Genomic DNA, 20,263 nt, shown 5'->3' with positions numbered 1-20,263 from the left:
GCTACTTTGTGCCTTTCAAAAAGAGCAATGAGACTTAGCTTTCACTTAATTTATAATAACAATCAGTAACAGCTAAGTAATTGTGTGAGCTACCGCTAATTTAAATAAGCATTAACAAGTATATCAATAATCCTTTTTATGCCAAACTAAAGTTTAGCAGAAAGACAGAATTTAAAACTTTACAGGATGTGTACATTTAACCAGTGATGGACTGCAACTAAATATATTTACTCCAGTAAAAAAAGAAATGTATACAAAACATATGAAAAACTGAAAATATGATGTTTTGGGATTAATTAAACTAAGCAACAGTTTATACAAGTACAGCTGGAACGATCAGTCGATCAGTTAGTCGATGGAGAGATAATTGGCAACTGCTCTGATCATCGTTGGAGCTCTTGTGATAGCATTTCTTGCTATTTCTTGAAAATTTGAAAGCCAAACAATCAATCAAAGAATCATCAGCAGATTAATGCGTGCTGAAAATAATCAATAGTTGCAATTGGATACAGAAATAAACTCCAACTACACTGCAATTAAAGTATGCTTTTTAATTAATGCATGAGTTATAATATTCTAATGACAGTCACCTGGGATATTTTTCTGCAGAGAACACTTTTATGACTTAATGTATGTTTTTCTGATGATACTTAAAGTTTCAATGCAGAGTTATTAGCAACAAAGTGCTGTTAGAGTGTGGTATTAGTACTTTTACTTCAGTAAAAGATGAAAATACTTTCTCCAGCACTGTACTTAACAGGCATTGAGTGTCTAACAAAGCCCCTCTTGAGCTGCATTATGGAAATTACAGGATCCGATGATTTAGGAGTTTGGCCTACAGTACAGTCGAAAAGTCAGAATATCTCAACTTGTTTCCATTTTTATCGTTGGTGGCTTTTTTTTTAAAGATCTCCCTCTGAAAAAAATCTGTGTTTTATGGAGGTGAGTTTTTAGAGGTTAAATCAACACCCAGAGAGGGAGTTTGATCTCAGTCTCTTGGGAATCCTACAAATTTATGGAAGTGTAATAGTTCATCACTTAATTGCTTTCGTTCTTTAAAAACAGGCCCAATGAGGTGAGAAACTTTCAGGTGGTCGGACAGATTCTAAACAAAATAATCAAACCTATTTGGATGAGAAGGCACAGATGAACAGTGACATTATTATCAAACACAGTTTACAGACACATTTAGCTTCACATTTCACTTACTTGTCGCAGCTGTGCAAACTCACAGTTTACATGTGCATTGAAGTATTATTACAGATGTGACCTTAGCTTTAGTTTAATCTGGATAAACTGTTGGCCACTTACAATCTATCTGCTTCTATTTCTTCAGTTGCTGGTCTTTTTTTTTATTGTGTTGTTACATTTTGAGATCTCAGCAGTTACAAGCAATAATCAGCAATTACTTTGTGTCCAACACCGTAGTCTGTAATGACTTTCATTTTCCTTTAATAAACATTGAATCCTTGTCAGCTGGATTTGTAAACAGGCAGTCTCCAACTTTAAAATGTCAGGATGAAGCAATGAAAAGCATGTCTGTGACATTTCCCCAAGATCAAATCATTAGAATCCCACAAACTGTGATGAATGAAGCTGATCCAAAATCAATCCTCACATTTCACCTGATAATATGGCGGAATTTCTTATTTCACTCGCTTGGCAGCACAGATTTGGTGAGTTACAGGTCGAAAAACATTGAGAGGTCTAGGTTAAAATGGACTTAAAATGATTAAAAATGTTATATTTATTGTAGGATAACTGCATATTTCAACCTTGAGTATTTCTCATTAATTTTGTGACTCAGGCTAACTTTTGAAGAGATTTTGGGAAACCGACTTTAGCGGGGAGCAATGGGCAGCAGCTCCCTACAGCTCTCCAAAGAAACATGATTTTTACATGATTGAGTCATTTGAAACATTCATTAACAGAAATTAGCCACCTGGACCAGCCATTTTGCTAGATATTATATTTTACTGAGTGTGTGGAGAGCCAAATGTTTGGTCCAGCTGCTCTTGCTCTTGTCTTCCAGCGGATGTCAGAGATTCATAAAACCATCTCCAGGGTGTTTATCAGAGCTGCAGATTCATCAGCTGTGATTATTCTCATTCATGGGCACCAAGTCTGTAGTCTGCACAAGAAAATGATTGGATGTTTCATTTCCCTATTACTGATGATTATTGATCAATTTTAGTGACTTATCTTCATTAAAGACCAGGAGAAAAAGATTTACTTTGAATTTAAGAACTTTAGCACATTGGTGAGAGTACACCAGTAATAATTTAAATGAAAAACAGTAAATAAAGGATGCTGTGACACTTGTACAGAAGGCAACCAGAGTGAAGCTGCAGCTAAGCTTTTGCGCCACATTTGAAACATCTGCACTTTCTGGGTTACTATGGTGACAAGTATCCACCTATGTATATATATGATTGGTTGGCTGAAAAGCAGCAACAGTGAAGCAATGAAATAAATGGCAAAAATACGTTGATTATAAATTTATTTGTGATATATTACAAACAAACGCAATCCAGCAGAAAGTACATTTCTCTCAAAATGTAATTTAGAATGCAGCTTAGTTGTGTAGGAACGTAATTTTGTGGAGACTGGGTTGCTCAGGAACACAAGGAGGAAAACACACCAGGTTGATATACACCAGAATTCTCCATTAACTTGTGTTTCTGCCACATTTAAATGGCCATTTTATCCTGTGAATTAGGTCAAAACTACTAATTTAAACATAGAAACTGAAATACTCTTCAACAGGTGGATCTAACCCAGATGTCTATAAACAACCCAGAGTGTGGCGCAGTGTTAATGTTGACATATTTTCATCTTTAAATCACCAAATTAGAAGCTAATGGCAAGGGCAAAGTGCCAACTCGATCGGCTTTTGCAGTGCCCTGATCTTTTATTGTCACAAAGCAATGACCAGAAAGTGTTTGATGTGGTAAATATCCTTTAAATATTTTACTTGAATTTCCCTCGAGATTAATAAAGTATCTATCTATCTAGATATCTACAGTATCTCCTGTTTTGATATTTGTACCACTCCGCCCACTGCTTCTTATATGCGCTATATTAGTCTGTTTGTAGGTCATGGTGGACATGACAACTTCATCTGTCACTTCTTTCTGATGTGTTACTCGATCCCGTCCAATAAGCCTGTTCGAGGATCAGGGCTCCTCTTGGAAAATAGCCTGTCATAGATTTGTCACACATGGCGGCAGGCGCTCTGGGAGATCCTCAGAATGAGTGGGAGATCCAGCCGGCATCCAGCATCCCCCTCCTCCATCGCCTTCACAGGAAACATCACATTTGCTGCTAAAAATAACCTCAAATTTACATTTATTGACTCGCATTCTACATCGAAGTAATCTTTTTTTTTTTCTTTTTTCTGATGTACATGAACGCAGCTTGTTAAAAGATTCGAGAGGATTCATGCTGGTGGAAATCATCTCCTTTAGAGGAATGCTTTTTCTCAGAAATGCTGTGTTTTTATTTATATGAAGCAAAGGTCGACTGTGGAGCGAGGAGGGGGCAGATATTACTACTCAAGCCAACTCTGCTTTAATAATACACCTGCTCTCCATCTCTCTCTTCTCTCCTTCCTGAATATTTGTTCTCCAGGAATCAGTGGAGGCATGCTTACATAATGCTGCTGGGTTTCCCTTGAGGGCTGAGCGTGCACGCGCTTGTGTGAGTGCATGTGTGCAGCGCATCAGTCTATTTTTGCTGCGATGAGGCCGTACTGTAAACCTGTAACACCTAACGATCTGAGCGCCTGCAGAAATGACTGTAAGCAGCAACATGACAACAGGCAGCATGATCTGGGTCACTGACACTATGACAACCTCTGCAGCCACATGGAGACGAAACCTCTTTATTGCCCCCTTGTGGATACAGAAATATCACACTGATGTGTTTGATGTGGCCACTGATCAGTGTTTGAGCTAAAGTCACTTTAATTTGGCAAGAAGAAGAGTTTAGGCTAGAAGCAAGGAGAACTCAAAAATGTCCCCTGTGCAGCAGGACACATTTATAATGGCATAAATCATGAAAAAGAAAAAAGAGTTGAATTTCTTTGATTGTTTTACAAAAATTAGAAATCAGCGTGTTCAGCATTTTTCCAAGTACCAACAGGTGTCACCAATGCAGGGACAAACATGGGGGCTCCGCATGCTATAAATATTTTGCTATTTACACTTTTATAACCTCAGAAATATATGTTATTTGTGCTACTTTCCACATTCTTGCCACCTGACTGTTGGACACAGCTGAGTTAATCGTGGCTTCTCAGTTGGGCTGAAGAGTGCAGATTTTTTTTTTTTGTTTTTAACAGACATCCAGAATAATGTCATTTTAATGACATATTCCAACTTTAAGCATAGATTTGGATATTTTCCGGAACTTTCGGAAAATTCTTTGTCTTTCCAGTTTCTGGCTAAGAAAATGGATAATTTAGTAGATTTTTGTTTTTGAAGAAAACATGCTTTGGAGTTCAGAGGGTTAATCTGTTGTGAGCAACACTGTGGTTTTTGGAGTATTTTGTGAAAAATTCGCAAAACCATAATAACAAGTTTCACAAATATTCCCGCCTAAGATTTAATTTACATGTAACAATTTGAAACAATGAGGTCTGACTAGTTAAAAGTATAATTGTAATCCACACTATGATTTTTTCCCGCATGACATTTTGCCCCCTTCATGTATGTGAATAGGAGGATAAAATATTAAGAACCCTTTTCACTCTAATGGAGTCCAGTGCACCACCTCCACCCACTGTGACGTCAGGAATAAAAAAAATAAATAAATAAAAAATAAGTGACTCCTACTGACCCTCACTGCTGTGTTTTTACAACACAATAAGACAAATCCACCCAAATCATGTGTAAAGTAGTTATTTATTTAGTTGTTTTTTTTATTATTAGAATTTTCAACTAAACAGATTTATAATAAAGTTCAAAATAAAATAAAATATGGCAGGCCAAATACCTAGTTGGAAAATTGTAGAATTTGGTCCCACAGAGAGAGCTTGAAGGTTATTTGAAGAAATCCATGTCATCCATGCAGTTCTAATTTTTCCGCATACATGAGGCAAATTCTGGGCCAAAACAAAATGGATGAAGGAGTTTCACACACATCAGAGGTCACGGATGCTCTCTTAGGAATTAATTAAATATCGAGTTCCAGTTGATGCGCATACTGACACAATTCTATGAGGAAACAAAGCATCAAAAATGCTATCTGAGATCAGACCATTTAATATTTAAATGAAGCCAAATTAAAGCAGGAAATAAAAGATGTTCAACCCGTTTCCATTCTTATGACTCGCTATTTATATTGTTCGTATCCCAAATTCAATAGAATTCCAAAGTGAAAAAGAAATGAAGTGAGTTGAGGGAATCATTGAAGCCTTCATTTTGTGTCACAGATATATATTCCTTTCATTCTTAGAATTATGTGGCTTGCTATCTGGTTGAAAAATACTGTATTGTTGGTGCAGCTTTAATTTCCTGTAGCTATATATTAAAAAAGCTCCCCCTTTGCATTTTGTTCTCTTGTTTTGTTTTTTTTTTTTAACCAGTGAATGAATAATGTAAGCTCACTATGACCTCAGTCACCAGTCTGTCAATCTTCTGTGTGTCAGAAACATGAACATGTGACTTTGCATGTGCTCGCTGCCTCCGTGTCATGTGTGAATCTTGGCTTGAACACGTGTGTACGATAGATTATTAGATTCTTGGCTCCACATGATTAAAGCCACAAAGATTGTGGAAGTCGCTGACTGGTCGTGTAAATTAGAAACTGACAAGAGAGGACCCGCAAGATCCCAATATTGTGATTAAAGTAGCTTTTTCTTCTCTGCTTTCACTTTTTGGTGTCATGTTTGGTTGCCTCAAATGTTTTCCCTCATGAGCTGTTCTGTCCGAAGGCTCATGTAGTTGGTCGAGTGTTCATTTTAATGATCTGCTTGGTGAAAATATGGGTATATTTCTTTCTCTTCACACTGTTTCTCACTTTTCCTCTGTCTCTCTCCAGGTCGCTATTATTGCTGGGAACTTTGAGCTTGCCGAGCTCATCAAGAACCATAAAGAGTCAGATATAGGTGAGTACCAAAGCTGCACATTTTCTTTTTCTATCTTCCATCTGTCCATGCCTCACCTAGCCTTCCCTATCGAGCTCGTATTCCTGAATCTCCCTTGGGATACATTTCAAATCCCCCCGTGGTTTGATCCTCCTAAATGACCTTCCGGTATAATCCCCTGTGCCGGATTATGAGAACGCTGCCAAGAGGATGAAAGTTTATGTTTACACCAGGACAATCCCAGACCGATTAGGCCGGGAGAAATGATCAATGCTTTGGCCGGAGGGAGCGTTTGACTTTGTGGATTCTCAGAAGTGTCGAATTAAATGTGTGATTCTGTTGACTGGAGGTTTGATGAAGTTGGTAGATCTTGTATTGATAGCGATTGTAGAGCTTAGTTCAGTGCAGGTTTTTGTGTGTGTCAGACTTACGTAAGAGTTTGTAAATCAGATAACTCACCAGGAACCAAACTGATCTCATATGAGTGGATTTATACAATGTTAGTGTGACCATTGGCAGTGATGGACGTAGCTCATGGACTCTTTACTTAAGTAAAAGTATCACAATGTAAAAATACTCCTTTGCAAGACCTGTATTTAAAAGCCTCCTGAAAGACTTTGAATATAAAAAGTAAAGCTACTGGTTCCATAGAAGAATGTCCACTCTGATGCACTACATGATTAGATGCAGCAGTGTCTGTTGGATAATAGCTGAGTGGTTTGCAGCCTAGGGTTTGGGGCACTCCAAAGGCCCACCAGCTAAGACCTGAGGGATTATAATGTTTATTAGGTTAGGAATGAAGAAAACCAGTTCTGCTGTACACAGTATTTAAACATTTTGACACTTTCATTGATCTTTACCTCTCTAGGTCTCAGTTATTTCATTAAAACATTTTCGGAGGTTAAAGGCCGGTTCAATTTTGTCTACTTGATGTAAATTTTGTTATCTGCCCACTCTGAATGTCCACAAGCAGCTGAATATTTGTGACAATGTGCCGACAGTGCAATGTTGGGAAAACAACAATGCTTATTTTGAGAAGAGGCTGTATGAGTTGATTTTCCATCGCCTTTACAGTTCACCATTAAACCTTTGATGCACAACATGGGTCAAAAGTGACCCATATTCAATGTTTACTTGCTTATCCAACAACAACAAAGCCCAAAGACAGTGGGAGGTTCTAGTTTCTCTAGAAATCCTGTGCTATGTTGCTTACTGGGCTCATCACACCTCAGATATAAACACTGATATGGAGCCACAGTCCAACCTGTGACCAGCTGCTATAACCTGTCAAAAAAGCAAAGTCGCTGCCTTTCAGAAACTAGTTTATGCAAGCAACATGCAGTCCATGGCATGCATATTGTTGAGGGATATAATGAACCAAATCAATCTTGGTCGACTGAAATTGTACCTACTCTTGAACCAATTGATTGGTTGTGGGAGGAAATACAAATCTGCATGTTATCTATAGAAGAACTAAATGGACCACAGAGCAGATCAGTGAGTGCATTCTAGCTGCTAGCCTTGTTTCTGATAAACTAGTGATAAATATAATGCAGACAAATTAGCCTACTATTAGCTTTTAGTAGCTGTTAGGCTACTAACTGTTCTTTGATGATCTGCCATCCTGGTTGGTAGTTGAGCTGTGATATCCAGACTTCTCAACTTTTTGTCCATCTGTTCGAACAAAACGCAGCCACACCGAGCTGACTCTGAGTTCCCTAAACACTAAACAAGTCAGACATTGCTGTCTGCATCAGGTTGGACCAGTTCAAAGCTGTGAAAACAGGAATATATTCACAGGTACTGCTCCAAAAATAATGGATTAATCCTGGAAGGGTGTCAATGTAGAGCTTTTCGCCTCATGAAATTAACACCAGAGATTGATGAGCACAAATCAAGTTTATTTTAGCGTCACTGAAATGGTGTGAGTGTTCCCTGTTCACAATTAAAGGCCTCAAGAGGAAATCTCTGGTGCAAAAAGTATAATATTTCCATCTAAAATGTCTTGAAATAGAAGCATAAACTTGTTTAAAATGCAAAATCATTTAGTACTAATGTAAATGTACTTAGTTACCATCTATCACTGAGCATTGTTAAGTTTAGGTAGGTCCTGGGGAATGAACTGTTTGCTCTGATCCCTTACCATTTAGTTTTTGTATGCACCTTCTGTAGACACTAAGCAACTTCTGTCACATTTTGGGAGTGATTATATAGAAGTGCTTCCAGACATTGAATATTTAGGCTGACGATTAGAAATATATTTACAGTCTCCCTGAATTACTTGTAAATTGGCCACTGCTAGTTAAGGGTTAAGACTTCATGAAAACGAGTGTATAGTGTACGCTGTATGCCATTATTTCACTCTGTGTACGTGAGAGGGAGGTGAGAAGACAGGAATGGTTTTTCACAAACATGAAAAAGGCAGTTTTGGAACAAATTCAATGTATTTTTTTCCCCTTCTTGCTATTTATTACATCCGTTGCTTAGTTGCCGCTTATTAAGTTGTTCAGCGGCAGATTGGCGATGGCAACAGACTCTGCTCCGATTTAACACCTGATAAAGTGACATTTTCAAGCCAAGCAAACAACCACAAATCCTCTACAGCTTCTACATACATTTAAAGTCTTTCAATTCACCGTGGTGGAATAAATGCAGATAGAAAGTAAAAACTGTCTCCCGTCCACTGAAATGAACACTGCTGGGATTGAGGTTTGGGCCTTTGGTTTGTGGAGCGCAGAGATGACTCGGGGATTACAGGGCCTTAGATAAAATGAGAAAAGATGAACAAACAGATAAATAAATAAATACACAGTGGATGACAGAGAAAAGATGAGCTTGAGGGTGAAATGAATGAAAAGAGAGAAAAGAGAGGGAGGAATCTAATCTAATCTAAAGATGTAATCCTGCAATTGTTGACCCCCACATGGACGCCACCAAGCAGTGGGTAGCTTCACACGACAGCGGCGTGGTGGAGGGCTAAATGGAACACCGTGGCGATGCAGGATTACCCCAAAAAAAGCCCCGGCGCTGTCGACATCTGCTGCTCCACCAACACCACCACTTTCCTCCTCCAACATTCCCACCGTCCCAACAACAAGCGCTCGGCTATGATGCTAACCAGGATTAGCTGAAGGTGCTCAGGTAGTCGGTCGGTGTTTGGACATTGTTCAGAATCGGATTTTGGGATGGGACATGTTTACTTTTGGATGTTTGATTGGCCGTCATGGGTTCAGCCTGCTGCAGAGGTGGGTGTCCTTTCATCATCAACCTCCTCCAACTCCCTGACCCTCTCTCCCATCAACCCAAGTTCCTCGACTCATCGCCTAGCCCACTTCCTTTTTACACGAGACAGCTTGTGTCATGTTGAGCCTCTTGCTTTATATACGCCGCTTTAGTGGGTTTGAATGTTGATCACGGTGACTTATGGTGTGTGTGTTTGAGTGTGTGTGTGTTTGAATGTGTGTGTGTGTGTGTGTGTGTCTAAACACCATAAGCCCCGTGGCTTTCACAGTTTATCTTGCTTACTCGGTGCAGATGATGTAACACACAAATCTGCCGTTTGTTACGTCATTGTTTTAATATTTCACTGCATTCTTAAGACTGGACTGATAACTGGGTAACATGGAAGTAGTGGATAGGGGCTCATACTCTAAGAAGAGGGCTGCTAGCAATTATTGTCGATAATTGTCATTGTTGATTAACTGTCTGAACCCAAAAAGGCACGTTTTCTTTAAAAAAATTGCCCAAAATTACACCTTAAATTAGCTAGAATCTGTTGAAGAGGAATCATTGATTTTCATCTTTCTGACAGTATGATTGTGTCATGTATGATGTGCAGTTCTAATAGGAAAAATTAACACAAGAAGGCTTAATTTGTGATATTTCTTCCCAATCCTTTTATTCTAGAAGTGTCATTGAAAAAAATCACCAAAAATTAACTGTACTAGATCACTAGTGACACCAAGACCGACTCTGCTGCAGCCAAAAAATTCTGCATTTTCAGGTGAACTGCAGGCCATGTTACACAGAGCAGAGAGAATAATAAAACATATTAGCTCAATAAAATAATTGCAGTATGGCTCAACCACTGTATACAGAGGAGCAAGTCGTTGGAGACACATTCAGCATGGTGAAATAGGTTCTGTAAGTAGTGTAATGTAGCCCACATTTTTCCCCAGTATTAGTAACACCTTTAGGCACTCCAAATTTTGTAAATCCAAGGAATTCCACTTTCAGTGTTGTCTTGTTTATGACTTATTGCATTCTACCTGTGTGACATTGCATATATATACCTGTGTGACATTGCATATTTTTAGCTCTACCTACTTGTAGTCATGGTTGTGCTGCTTCACTGGAGGTGGAGGTGTCCATTAATCAATAAATTGGTCTATAAAAGTCAGAAAATAGTGAAAAATGTTGTTTAGTGTTTTCCACAGCCGTAGATGGCATCTTCAAATGTCCTGTTTTGTTCACGACACAAAGATACTTTATTTGCTGTTCCATAGGAGAAAAGAAACCAGAAAATACTCACATTTAAGAAACTTGAATCAGAATTTGTACTTAAGATACTTAATTTGATAAATGAATTATCAGAAAAGTTGCTGATTAATTTAATAGTTGACAATCAGTCAGTAATTACTTCAGCTCAGCTGGACTCTGATATTTCTTACATTTTGGGCTGCAACTAACAATTACTTTCAGTATAATTTAAGCTGATTATTTTGCCAATGAACAAATGTATCATATGGTCTACAATTTGTCAGAAAATTGGGGAAAATTTTCTACACTTTTCCAGAGCTGAAGTAGATAGTAAGTGTTCATTAAATGTTTTTTTTCAGCTCAGGAGTCTAATACAGGATTTTAAGCTTAAAGTTACCCAAAAAACAACTACTCCCGTTGGAAAAGCTGAAACTGAGGAAAAAAATCTGCTTCACGGCTGGCTGGTAGCTGCTGGCTGTTTTTAGAGGTATTTTAGTTCTGTGTCTCAGCTGTTTCATGCTGTCAATCAGTGTCTCCCAAAGCACATGATGACGTCTTCAAATGTCTTATTTTGTTCGTAAGCCAAAGATGTTCAGTTTACTGTCACAGAGGAGGAAAGAAACCAGAAAATATTCACATATTTGTAGGTGGAAACAGAGAATTTAGACTCAAACTGATGAATCAATTATAAAAACAGCTGGCAATTAATGCAATACTTTAAAATGTGTTGATTCATTGTTGCAGCTCTACTCTGAAATTAGATATATGTAGTTGTTTTACGGTGATTGAATTTTGAAAACTGAAGTGATCAACTGAGAAATGCTTTAAAGTTTCCTGCACTGTAACCTAATTTTCAACATCTGTTGCTCTTTTATTCCAGAGAATATTTTATATAAAGTAATTATTCACATCATATCAGAGAGATGCCACGTGCAGCTCTTTAAAGTACACAAATCTCCTTTTGTCTGTGCAATAACGTGCATTTATGAAGCACTGTTATTCCAAAAGTTTTTGCAGTTTGCCTCTCATTTACCCATTGAGCTTCCATGCAAGGTGTTCCAGCACTTGGGGTTTACTGCCTTGCTCCAGGCTCAGGTAATCTTTTTCTTTTAATCTATTTTTAGACCCCAGGTTACATCTGTGAGCTCCCTGGTTTTACCATATAGAGCTCCTATATGGTCGTTGAGGGGGAAAAAAAGTCAATAAATAAAAACAAAGCGGTTTTCCTCCAGCACGCTTCTCATGCGCCAGCTTCAAAATATATTCATCCATTGAATTTCTGATGTTCCTCAATGTGGCGAAGACAGTTTGTTCTCCTGCTGCGCTGCTGACAGGACAGCTTCTTCTGAGGACAGAGACGCCTCGACAGTAATCAAAGCCGGTGTTTGTTAAAGTCGCTCTGCACACTGAGGCCTCATCTGCACTGATATAGATGTTTTTGTTTCTCTATTAAAAAAAAAATCTATCCACAAGCCTAGTGTTTACAAAATATCTCCATTTGAGAATGCAACAATGACTACAAATGCTGTGACAAGCATGCCGGGCCAGTCTACATCAACATTACATCGAATAGCAGACTAGAAAACACTCTTATGTCATCGTTTCTTTGGACTTTAAATTGCAGATGCTGTGGATCAAGTGATACTGGGCACAGCAGAAACTGTAGCAAACTGGTGAAGTGGTGCAGCAATGCAAAGCGAAACTGTAAGCTTGTGACTGCTTTTGCTAATTAAACATAAAGAAACTGATATGAATATATATTGAGATTATTCACAGGAACTATGCTATCTTTTGCTAATCATCTACTCGGTATTTTTCAGTTTTGAAGGCAGTAGCCGGCCTCAATTCTGCCCCTTTCTTCCAACTCAAACTGACCCTATTCTCTTTTGCGACCCCTGTCTTCTAAAAAAAAGGTTCTTGTACAACTCAACTGCATGCTCAATTCTGAAATATATTTTCTTCCACATTATGTTTGTTCGTGATGGGTCACACAAACACATCTAACCAACATATATTTGGGACCAGTTTGCTGTTCAGTGGATCAAGAAAAAAACAATCTTTTAATTTGATATCATGTAAATCATTTCTAATTTTGGCCTCTACAGTGTCATAACCAGCCTCACTGCTGGAGACCATACATGAGTTGTCACTGATATTAGTTTATTTTACAGAACTAAAAGGAAAATTAACATTAAGTACAAACAAAACCAAACAAAGTGAAAGTGAGAAAAGATTAAGATTGACTGACAGGCCCCACCTTATATAGTGGGGTCAGACCATGTGAGCTGAAGCCTCATGATGGCCCGACTCTGCCCAGTAAGACTCCTACAGGAAAAGCCTGCCATGCTGAGGCTTTATGATCAATCATCGGACCTATTGGATGATTTTATATTGTTTCTTTGCATATTATTGATTAAAGTTTTGTAAATGTGGCACAAACTCATTGAAACACAGAAAAAAAATCTACCCACAGTTCACTCGCCCTCGAATGTGTTAATCCAGACCATAATCTTCAGTGCATGCAACAGAATCAATCCTGCTCTGATCTCAGTTGTTGTATTTAAGGACAATGGATTTAGCCTCCACTTGTTCCAGCAGTATGCGGGCTAAAATTTAAACATCAGCGTGCAAATCTAGAAGGTGTCGTATCGCAGTTGCAGAGGCAGATGTTTGCTGGATGTCTGTTGAATTTCTGCTTTCTAACGCCTCTGCTCACAGGCTGAATTAATCAAATCAGAAATTTAGATACAGTTTTCTATCAGCAGAAGGTGAGAGGAATTATTTGCTTGTCACATCTGACGAGCCAACATGTAAGGATATTAGACTGCAGTGATAACCACAGTGTTAGCGCCTGATAAGTGCAGCTTTAATGCATGACAGGGACCAGAAATGAGCTCTGGTGCCGCGTGTTATTTATTGTCTTAATTTGGTGGTTATGAGCTTAATCAATCAGCCAGTTATTTCATCTGCTTGCCCCGAGTTAATTCTCACCCAGAGAGGTGACTAATGTAACTCCAATTTCCAGTACTTGACTACAGAGAGTTATCTCGCCACGGGGGCTAGTTTCTAGATGGACTCCTGCGCAGAGACAAAGGCGGACAAAGCTGTTAAGTAGGACACAAAGTGATCGCTGGAGGAGAAGCAATGGCTTCGCAGAGGGCACTGACGAACATTTACGTGTGTTGCCTGATGTTCTTCATGCTGTTAACGTGTGTGAGCGTGACCTATATATGGAAGTTAATAGCCAGCGATTCAAAGAGCTGTGCATGAAAACATGTTACAAAAATAGCTCAGGTCAGCAGGCTGTTGTACTCCAGTTCAACCACAACTGGCAGGTAACCACTTCTACTCTAAAATCACAGGTAACTAGCACAGAACTTACTAGTATCCCAAGTGATACTATATTTTTTTTTACACAAATACCTATAATTTAGAGTTAATGCCACCAATAATTTAGCAAGAGTCCTTCAATAGATGTGTAAAGCCAAAATCTTTCTGCAAACTAGCAAAATTACATGAAATGTATGTATGATGAAAACAAAAGTACTTTAAAGTCAGAATTATGGGATACTAAGTCAGAACTGTGTTAAATATGTTTATTATGTCTACCATCATTGGTATTTTTATCTTTTCTTTGCGTAAAATGGCGTTTTATAGATAATGTTTTATCAAGAATAAACATGCATGTTGCAATCATCTCAGTGAAACACAGTTTTAAATAAATCCAGTTGTTAAATAAGCTCCAAAATCTCCATGACTGAGCAGGAGAAACTCCGACCCTCATTACTGTCATTTGTTATCATTTTTCATCCAGTCTCTTCAGCTAACTGAAGTCTTAACAATGTAAAAAAAAGATATATAAATTACTGCATTACAGCAGTTTCGATCTCTCAGTATTGCCTTACAGTTAGCTATAATATCAAGTTTGAAATTCTGTTGTTCGTCTATTAAAAAAAAAAAAAAAAAAAAAAAAAAACTAAATGGACTTGCTCTTCGCTTACATTTTGGACCTCCAGTCTCACATCATGCTGCCAAGAACTTTGCTCCTTTCTCCTCAGAATGGTCTGACCACAATTCTTTATCATTCTGCTTTACATGAATAAAACACTGTCTTGTTTGAGGTTCTTTAAACCAATTTCAGTCATCTTAGGCAGCGCTATGCCCAGGATGCAGCAACGGTGCCCCTGCAAATGCGGCGAACTTGCATGTGGGGAGGCAAGCACTCCAGTACACAGCAAATGCTGTAAATATATTCTGTGTAAATCTTTACAATCTTCCACCAAAAACCCAAGCAAGGCCTGCTTTCTGCACAATCTAAATATTTAGTAAAACTTGCCATTTTCAACGTATAGATTGCTGCTCAGTAGTAGCTGCTGTTGTTTTCTGGAGAAAATGGCAACATGCAGCTAACGGAAGGGGAGGAGGACGCTATGTTAAATAATTAACAGAAATGGGAGGCTTATATTGAAGTGTACATCTGACTACACTGAGACTTGAGATCCTTTGGCTGAAGGCTTCTATTCCTACCCCCAGGACAGTAGACTGAAACAGACGTAAAGATCTGTTTTTTAGAAAGCTGCAGGGAGCTAATGCTAATTGCACCCAGAATCTCTACAACTGAGGTAAAGAGTGCAAAGTTAGCATGACTCCAAGAGCCACAATAGCCACTAATCTGAAATATGCCAGGCTAAAACAAACCACAATGATCTCCTTTAACAAAACATAACACAGTGTCACAGCATGGACTCGCACAGCACCATAAAATCCCTCCATCCAAACCATTTGCACAATCGCTAAGCTCTCTTTAACGCCCTCATCATTTCCATTAATCCACATCACATTTCCAGTTTTTAATATACATTTTAACTGAAGACAATGATGCATGAATTCCACAGCTGAGCGGAAGCATGAGCCACAAAACAACAATAACAAGCAAAAACAAACAACTTATGCAGCACAGTGGCAAAATGCGCAGCTAAGAAAAGGCCATTTTATGTCTTCGGAATTGACTTTCCCTCTAAAATGAGACAAAAACTACACAAACGCACACAATGAATGATGAGGATGTCTGTAGAAGATACGTGCTGTGTTTTTTTCTCTCCATACAGCTGTAAGCCTGTGTAAGAATGATTGACAGATGGGCGTATTAGACCACCCACTGCCAGAGTGTGATAATCCTAGGGGATGCGTGTATTGACCAGAGACACACTCAAACACACAAACACTAAACCACACTCACACATGCACACCAAAACCAGCTTCACACTCATCTTTTTCCGGTTTGCTGCAGGTGTCTGCTCGTCTCTGTGCCGTTCTTGAAGTCCATTCTGAAGCTTTTGCCACAGGCCTGAAAAATGACTTTAAAAATGCTTCCAAAAAAACCCAGAGCTGGCTGACACACAGAAGGGTCTCTGCTTCAGGGAAACAGACATCTACCTGTCAGCCGCTGAAAAGTCATGCAGAGTGTAAGGGACTCGATGTTTATGCATCAAGGTTTATTTTTACATACACACAGTGAGGTAGCGGTGAAGAAAATGATGGGAAAACTATACATTCCAATAAAATCTGAACAAATAATCAGAAAAGACTTAATTGTTCCTTGAAAGATCCCACACTGGAGCAATCAATTTAATGCTTTCAGCAAAGGTTCTGTATTAGAAAAAATCATCAAATAAATAAATACAGGCAAAATATATACTTGAAGTTGATGAATAGTCAGTTAAGCCTTCCTCCTAATGAACTTTTCTATTTCAAAATGTTTTTTTTATAGGCCTTTGTCTATAAAGACAATCGAGTCTTAAGCAAGCAGCAGAGCCTTTTATTTTTGAAAATTTCAGTTCCATAAAACTGTAACCTTTGACAGTAGATCCTTTAAATCCTGTAAGTTTGAAATTGGAGCTGCTGTGGATCATATTTTTTCCAGTACATACCTTAACATTGACAGTTATATAGAAATGCACAACAGATTACTCCTGATCCTCCTATAGGTGACTATTATTGCTGTTACTGCACCTTATCAGCAGATGAGGCTGACAGACTTCCCTGCTTGACACAGCTGTAACAGAAACACTTGAAACTGTCACATCTGTTTGCAGGAGACAAACTCTCTGAAGTAAACAGCACAGGGGAGGCAGGGGGGAATCTGTTAATCAGGAAAACAAACGACATTTACATTCTCTGAGCTGCTCTGCAACTCTGCTGTAGCTGAGTTGAGTTTTGGGGTTTGGCTCCTTTTCCTTCCACCTCCTGAACCCTAAAGCCGGCTTTCATTGGTTTTGGCAGAAGACGCTGTAGCTGAAGTCCTGACTGTGGTCTGCAACAGTCAGTGTTTAGCAGATTATCATGTTTGTACACAACACATGTTTTGTTTGTTGAAATCATTTAATTAATAGGGAGAAATAATCAGTTTGTGCAGATTATTAAACTCTTCTGTGTATCTGTTTATCAGGACAAGTTGACAGATTGTTAGTTGGTGCAAATTCAAGAATCATTTAGTCATTCAGGTAATTTATCAAGAAAAAATGTCCCTTTTCCCCTCTGGGTGATTGTGATTCACTATTTTATATTTTATCATTTATAGAGGAAAACAATTAGCTAACAAATAAAAAACAAAAAAAAAGAAGGTTCTCATTCTCTCAGAAATAAATTTTAGTCGATGTTTCATCTCCTGTGCAGAATGATGTATATTCAGAATTCATATATTATAACTAAGCACATTTAGATGCTGTACTTGAATACAGGCTTAAGGTGTTTTGCTTGAGTACTTCCATTTTATGCTACTTTCACCTTCCAATTCATGCAGTACTTTTACTTGTAATGGAGTTTTTTGCTTTGCTGTATTGGTACTGATCTGAATACTTTGTCCACCGCTGCCATCCAGTCGTCAACCCTTTGAAACATAAAATATTTGCATATCCGTAGACTGGGATTTTTTTTTTAGTAATGTAATTGACCATCCATATCAGACACAAATAGGTGCTCAAACGATATGTTTATATATTTTCATTTAAAATAACTGTTCAGCCCTTGTGTATTTTTTTCCTTAAATTTGAGGGTTTCATTCAATTTCATTTAGTGAATTCAAAAGACCTTTAAATCTGACCTGACAACTCTTCCACAACATTAAGTCATTTTATATGGGATTAGGGTCATTGTATATAAATAATTGTGGGGATATATGTGTTAATTTATTCCTCATTGTAAAATGTTCTCTTTCCTTTAAGAAGTGTCTCCTTCACGCTATATTTGGCTGATTGTGCCTCCAATATATCCAGAACAAATTGATTGTCATAATTTCAACACTATGTCAGTGAAGAAGGAAAGCTTTATGAACTCTAATAATGATGTATTTATTTCTTAGCAAGCTACAGAGCAGTAAGAATGGGAAAAATATAGTGTCGTGCCCTGATGCAGCACAAATCATTGTAAGAAAATGAGGTGGAAATTGCTATACAGCCCTGAGGGCAGCATTCTTTCAATAGGTGAGGAGCTGCTAAACTACTCGTTAGTACTGATTGCTGACATAATTGATGTGAGGCATCGTGGGCTGCATTTACTGATAACGTTCAGTGGCAGCAGATAATTGGCTGCTATTAGGTGTCGTCTGTCCTCCGGTCGCAGAGCCTATGCATTCCTTCATGCAGATGTAATGTATATCTCTGCTGCATGAAAAGCTATTTTTCGACAGTACTTTGTAGAATTTATTGTGCAGAAGGTACAAAAAACTTACAATCCAGCTACATGGTCAAAGGTATGTGTTTCATGGTTGTAGTATGACCCTGTTTACAGGGATCTTGTAACAGCAGTATGCAGTCATGTTTTAACTGTGCTTCCAACTTTGTGACAACAATTTGTGGTTTTCTTCCTTTCCCTTTCTTGCTACTACAAATACACAAATCCATATTTAAATGGTTTTCCCAGTTTAGTGTGGAAGTACTTGTTCCTTGATCGAGCGCTGTCTCCAAAAACTGCATTCCTAGTTACATTTGTTTCTAATCAACAGATGCTTTACAACTGTCATTGGTTTTTAACTACTTTTTAAAATGATTTTATATTGATTATTAGATGGGGCAGGACGTGTCACTCTGGTAACCCCAGAAAATAGAGGTCAACCTTTAAATATGTTGCAAAAGTGTCATACTTTAACTCAGAAAATTTTCCTAACGCTCAACAAACAGTTTTGGTGTCTAAACTTAACCAAGCTAAAGAAGTTGCCCTTGTGGCACGACTGTCTACATAGTTCCAAACATTGGACAGCATGTGGACATCTGCAGAGAACTTCATGTACACCCTCTGATAACATTTATGTTACTCCTGTTACCTCATACTTTTACCTTATTTCTTTCAAAAACACACGACGTTGCCGTTTAGTTGTGTGAAGACATAATTTTTGGGTGACTAGGTTAAAGTCTTACCAGACAGGGAAAGTTGTTACCTCAACAGATTGATGTCCATGTGTTTGATATCAAGTTCTGTCAATATGTGAAATGGTTGTGTCCATCATGGTTACTCAGTTATTTTAATATTAATCTTATTATGAATTTGTGCAATTGAATGATCAACTTTGAGATTTTTGTTTAAAATGTTCCACTGAAAGAAAACTGTGCAGCGTATCTAATCAATAGCCTCCTAAACCAACAACCACCAGGGAACAATCCAGATGTTTTGGCTTCACTTATGGGTAACTGTCACACCACTGTACACGTAACCCTGCAGCAGCAACCTGTGCCAAAATATCCTTAATGTTGCAGCTGCAGTCCAGAGGAGAAGAGTGGTAAACAACAGAGAGTGAAATCTAATGTTTGCAGCAGAAGGTGATGCTATCAAAGAACAAATAATATGCAAAGTGAGCTGAGACTTGTGTCTGGCATAAAAACCAACACAACTAATTTGTTCAACCAGCTGAAAAAAAACACAAACATGCAGACAAAAAGCCTGTTGCTAATATTCCCTCCCTGAATCGTGGCATCAAGTCAGATATCAGATAACAGCAACGCTATACAGTGTGCTAATGTATCATGAAAGTTAAAGCTGTTGATTTAATTTTGGGTAAAAAGTTTTGGCAAAATGTATTTGTATTTTGCTTCTAGAAAATGCTCTGTGAATAAAGACCAATCTAATTATGTCTGAATGAAGGAAGGATTTGTATGGTATTTGTATTGGTATTAATTAGCACAACATGGGAGTATTTAATTGTGAAAGTAATAATATAAAATACTGAAGTAGCTAACTACTAAACGTATTGAATAATTGTGATATATAATCATGATCCCATACTGTTGGTCATGTGGTGTATTTCACTTATAATTTGATTTCAGTAATCATTGAGTCAAACCTTTCAGTGAAGCACTTTTTAAACTTTAGAAATAAAGCGTTACAGTCTCAGGAGCAAGGATTGTTTTTCAGCTTACCTCACTGGATTATCAAAGAAATGATCTTTCTGGCCCAGTAGATTTTTAAAATTGGGAAATACTATAAAGCACTTGTGAGTGTTTTGCTCCATATTTCATGTTTGGACTGGTTTGTGTCACATGGCTGTGTACAGTATGGAAATCACAGTATGAAGAAAATCTGCTCCTGTCGCTGCATTATTGCATAGTTTATGACAACATATGCTTTGCATGTAGCCATCTGGTACATTGCTCTTTAGCAGGGTCACTTCTTGGATGGATTTGTCTCCATGCTGTGAAGTTATGG

At 38.1% G+C, this 20,263-nt stretch overlaps 1 protein-coding gene across 4 annotated transcripts in view; it reads left to right on the top strand.

Moving 5' to 3' along the window:
• Positions 1-20,263, top strand: part of shank2b (SH3 and multiple ankyrin repeat domains 2b) — a 305,290-nt gene that overhangs the window by 137,741 nt on the left and 147,286 nt on the right. For all 4 annotated transcript variants that reach the window (XM_055009730.1, XM_055009711.1, XM_055009729.1 and 1 more), the window contains one exon: positions 6,043-6,109. In XM_055009730.1, coding sequence (XP_054865705.1) covers positions 6,043-6,109 — 67 coding nt within the window. The remainder of the gene's footprint in view (positions 1-6,042; positions 6,110-20,263) is intronic.

This window comes from Amphiprion ocellaris, chromosome 1 (assembly GCF_022539595.1).
Source record: "Amphiprion ocellaris isolate individual 3 ecotype Okinawa chromosome 1, ASM2253959v1, whole genome shotgun sequence".
Classification (NCBI taxonomy): Eukaryota; Metazoa; Chordata; class Actinopteri; family Pomacentridae; genus Amphiprion; species Amphiprion ocellaris.
Note: the sequence above shows the minus strand (reverse complement) of the source record. Positions and strands in the feature narration are given on the sequence as shown.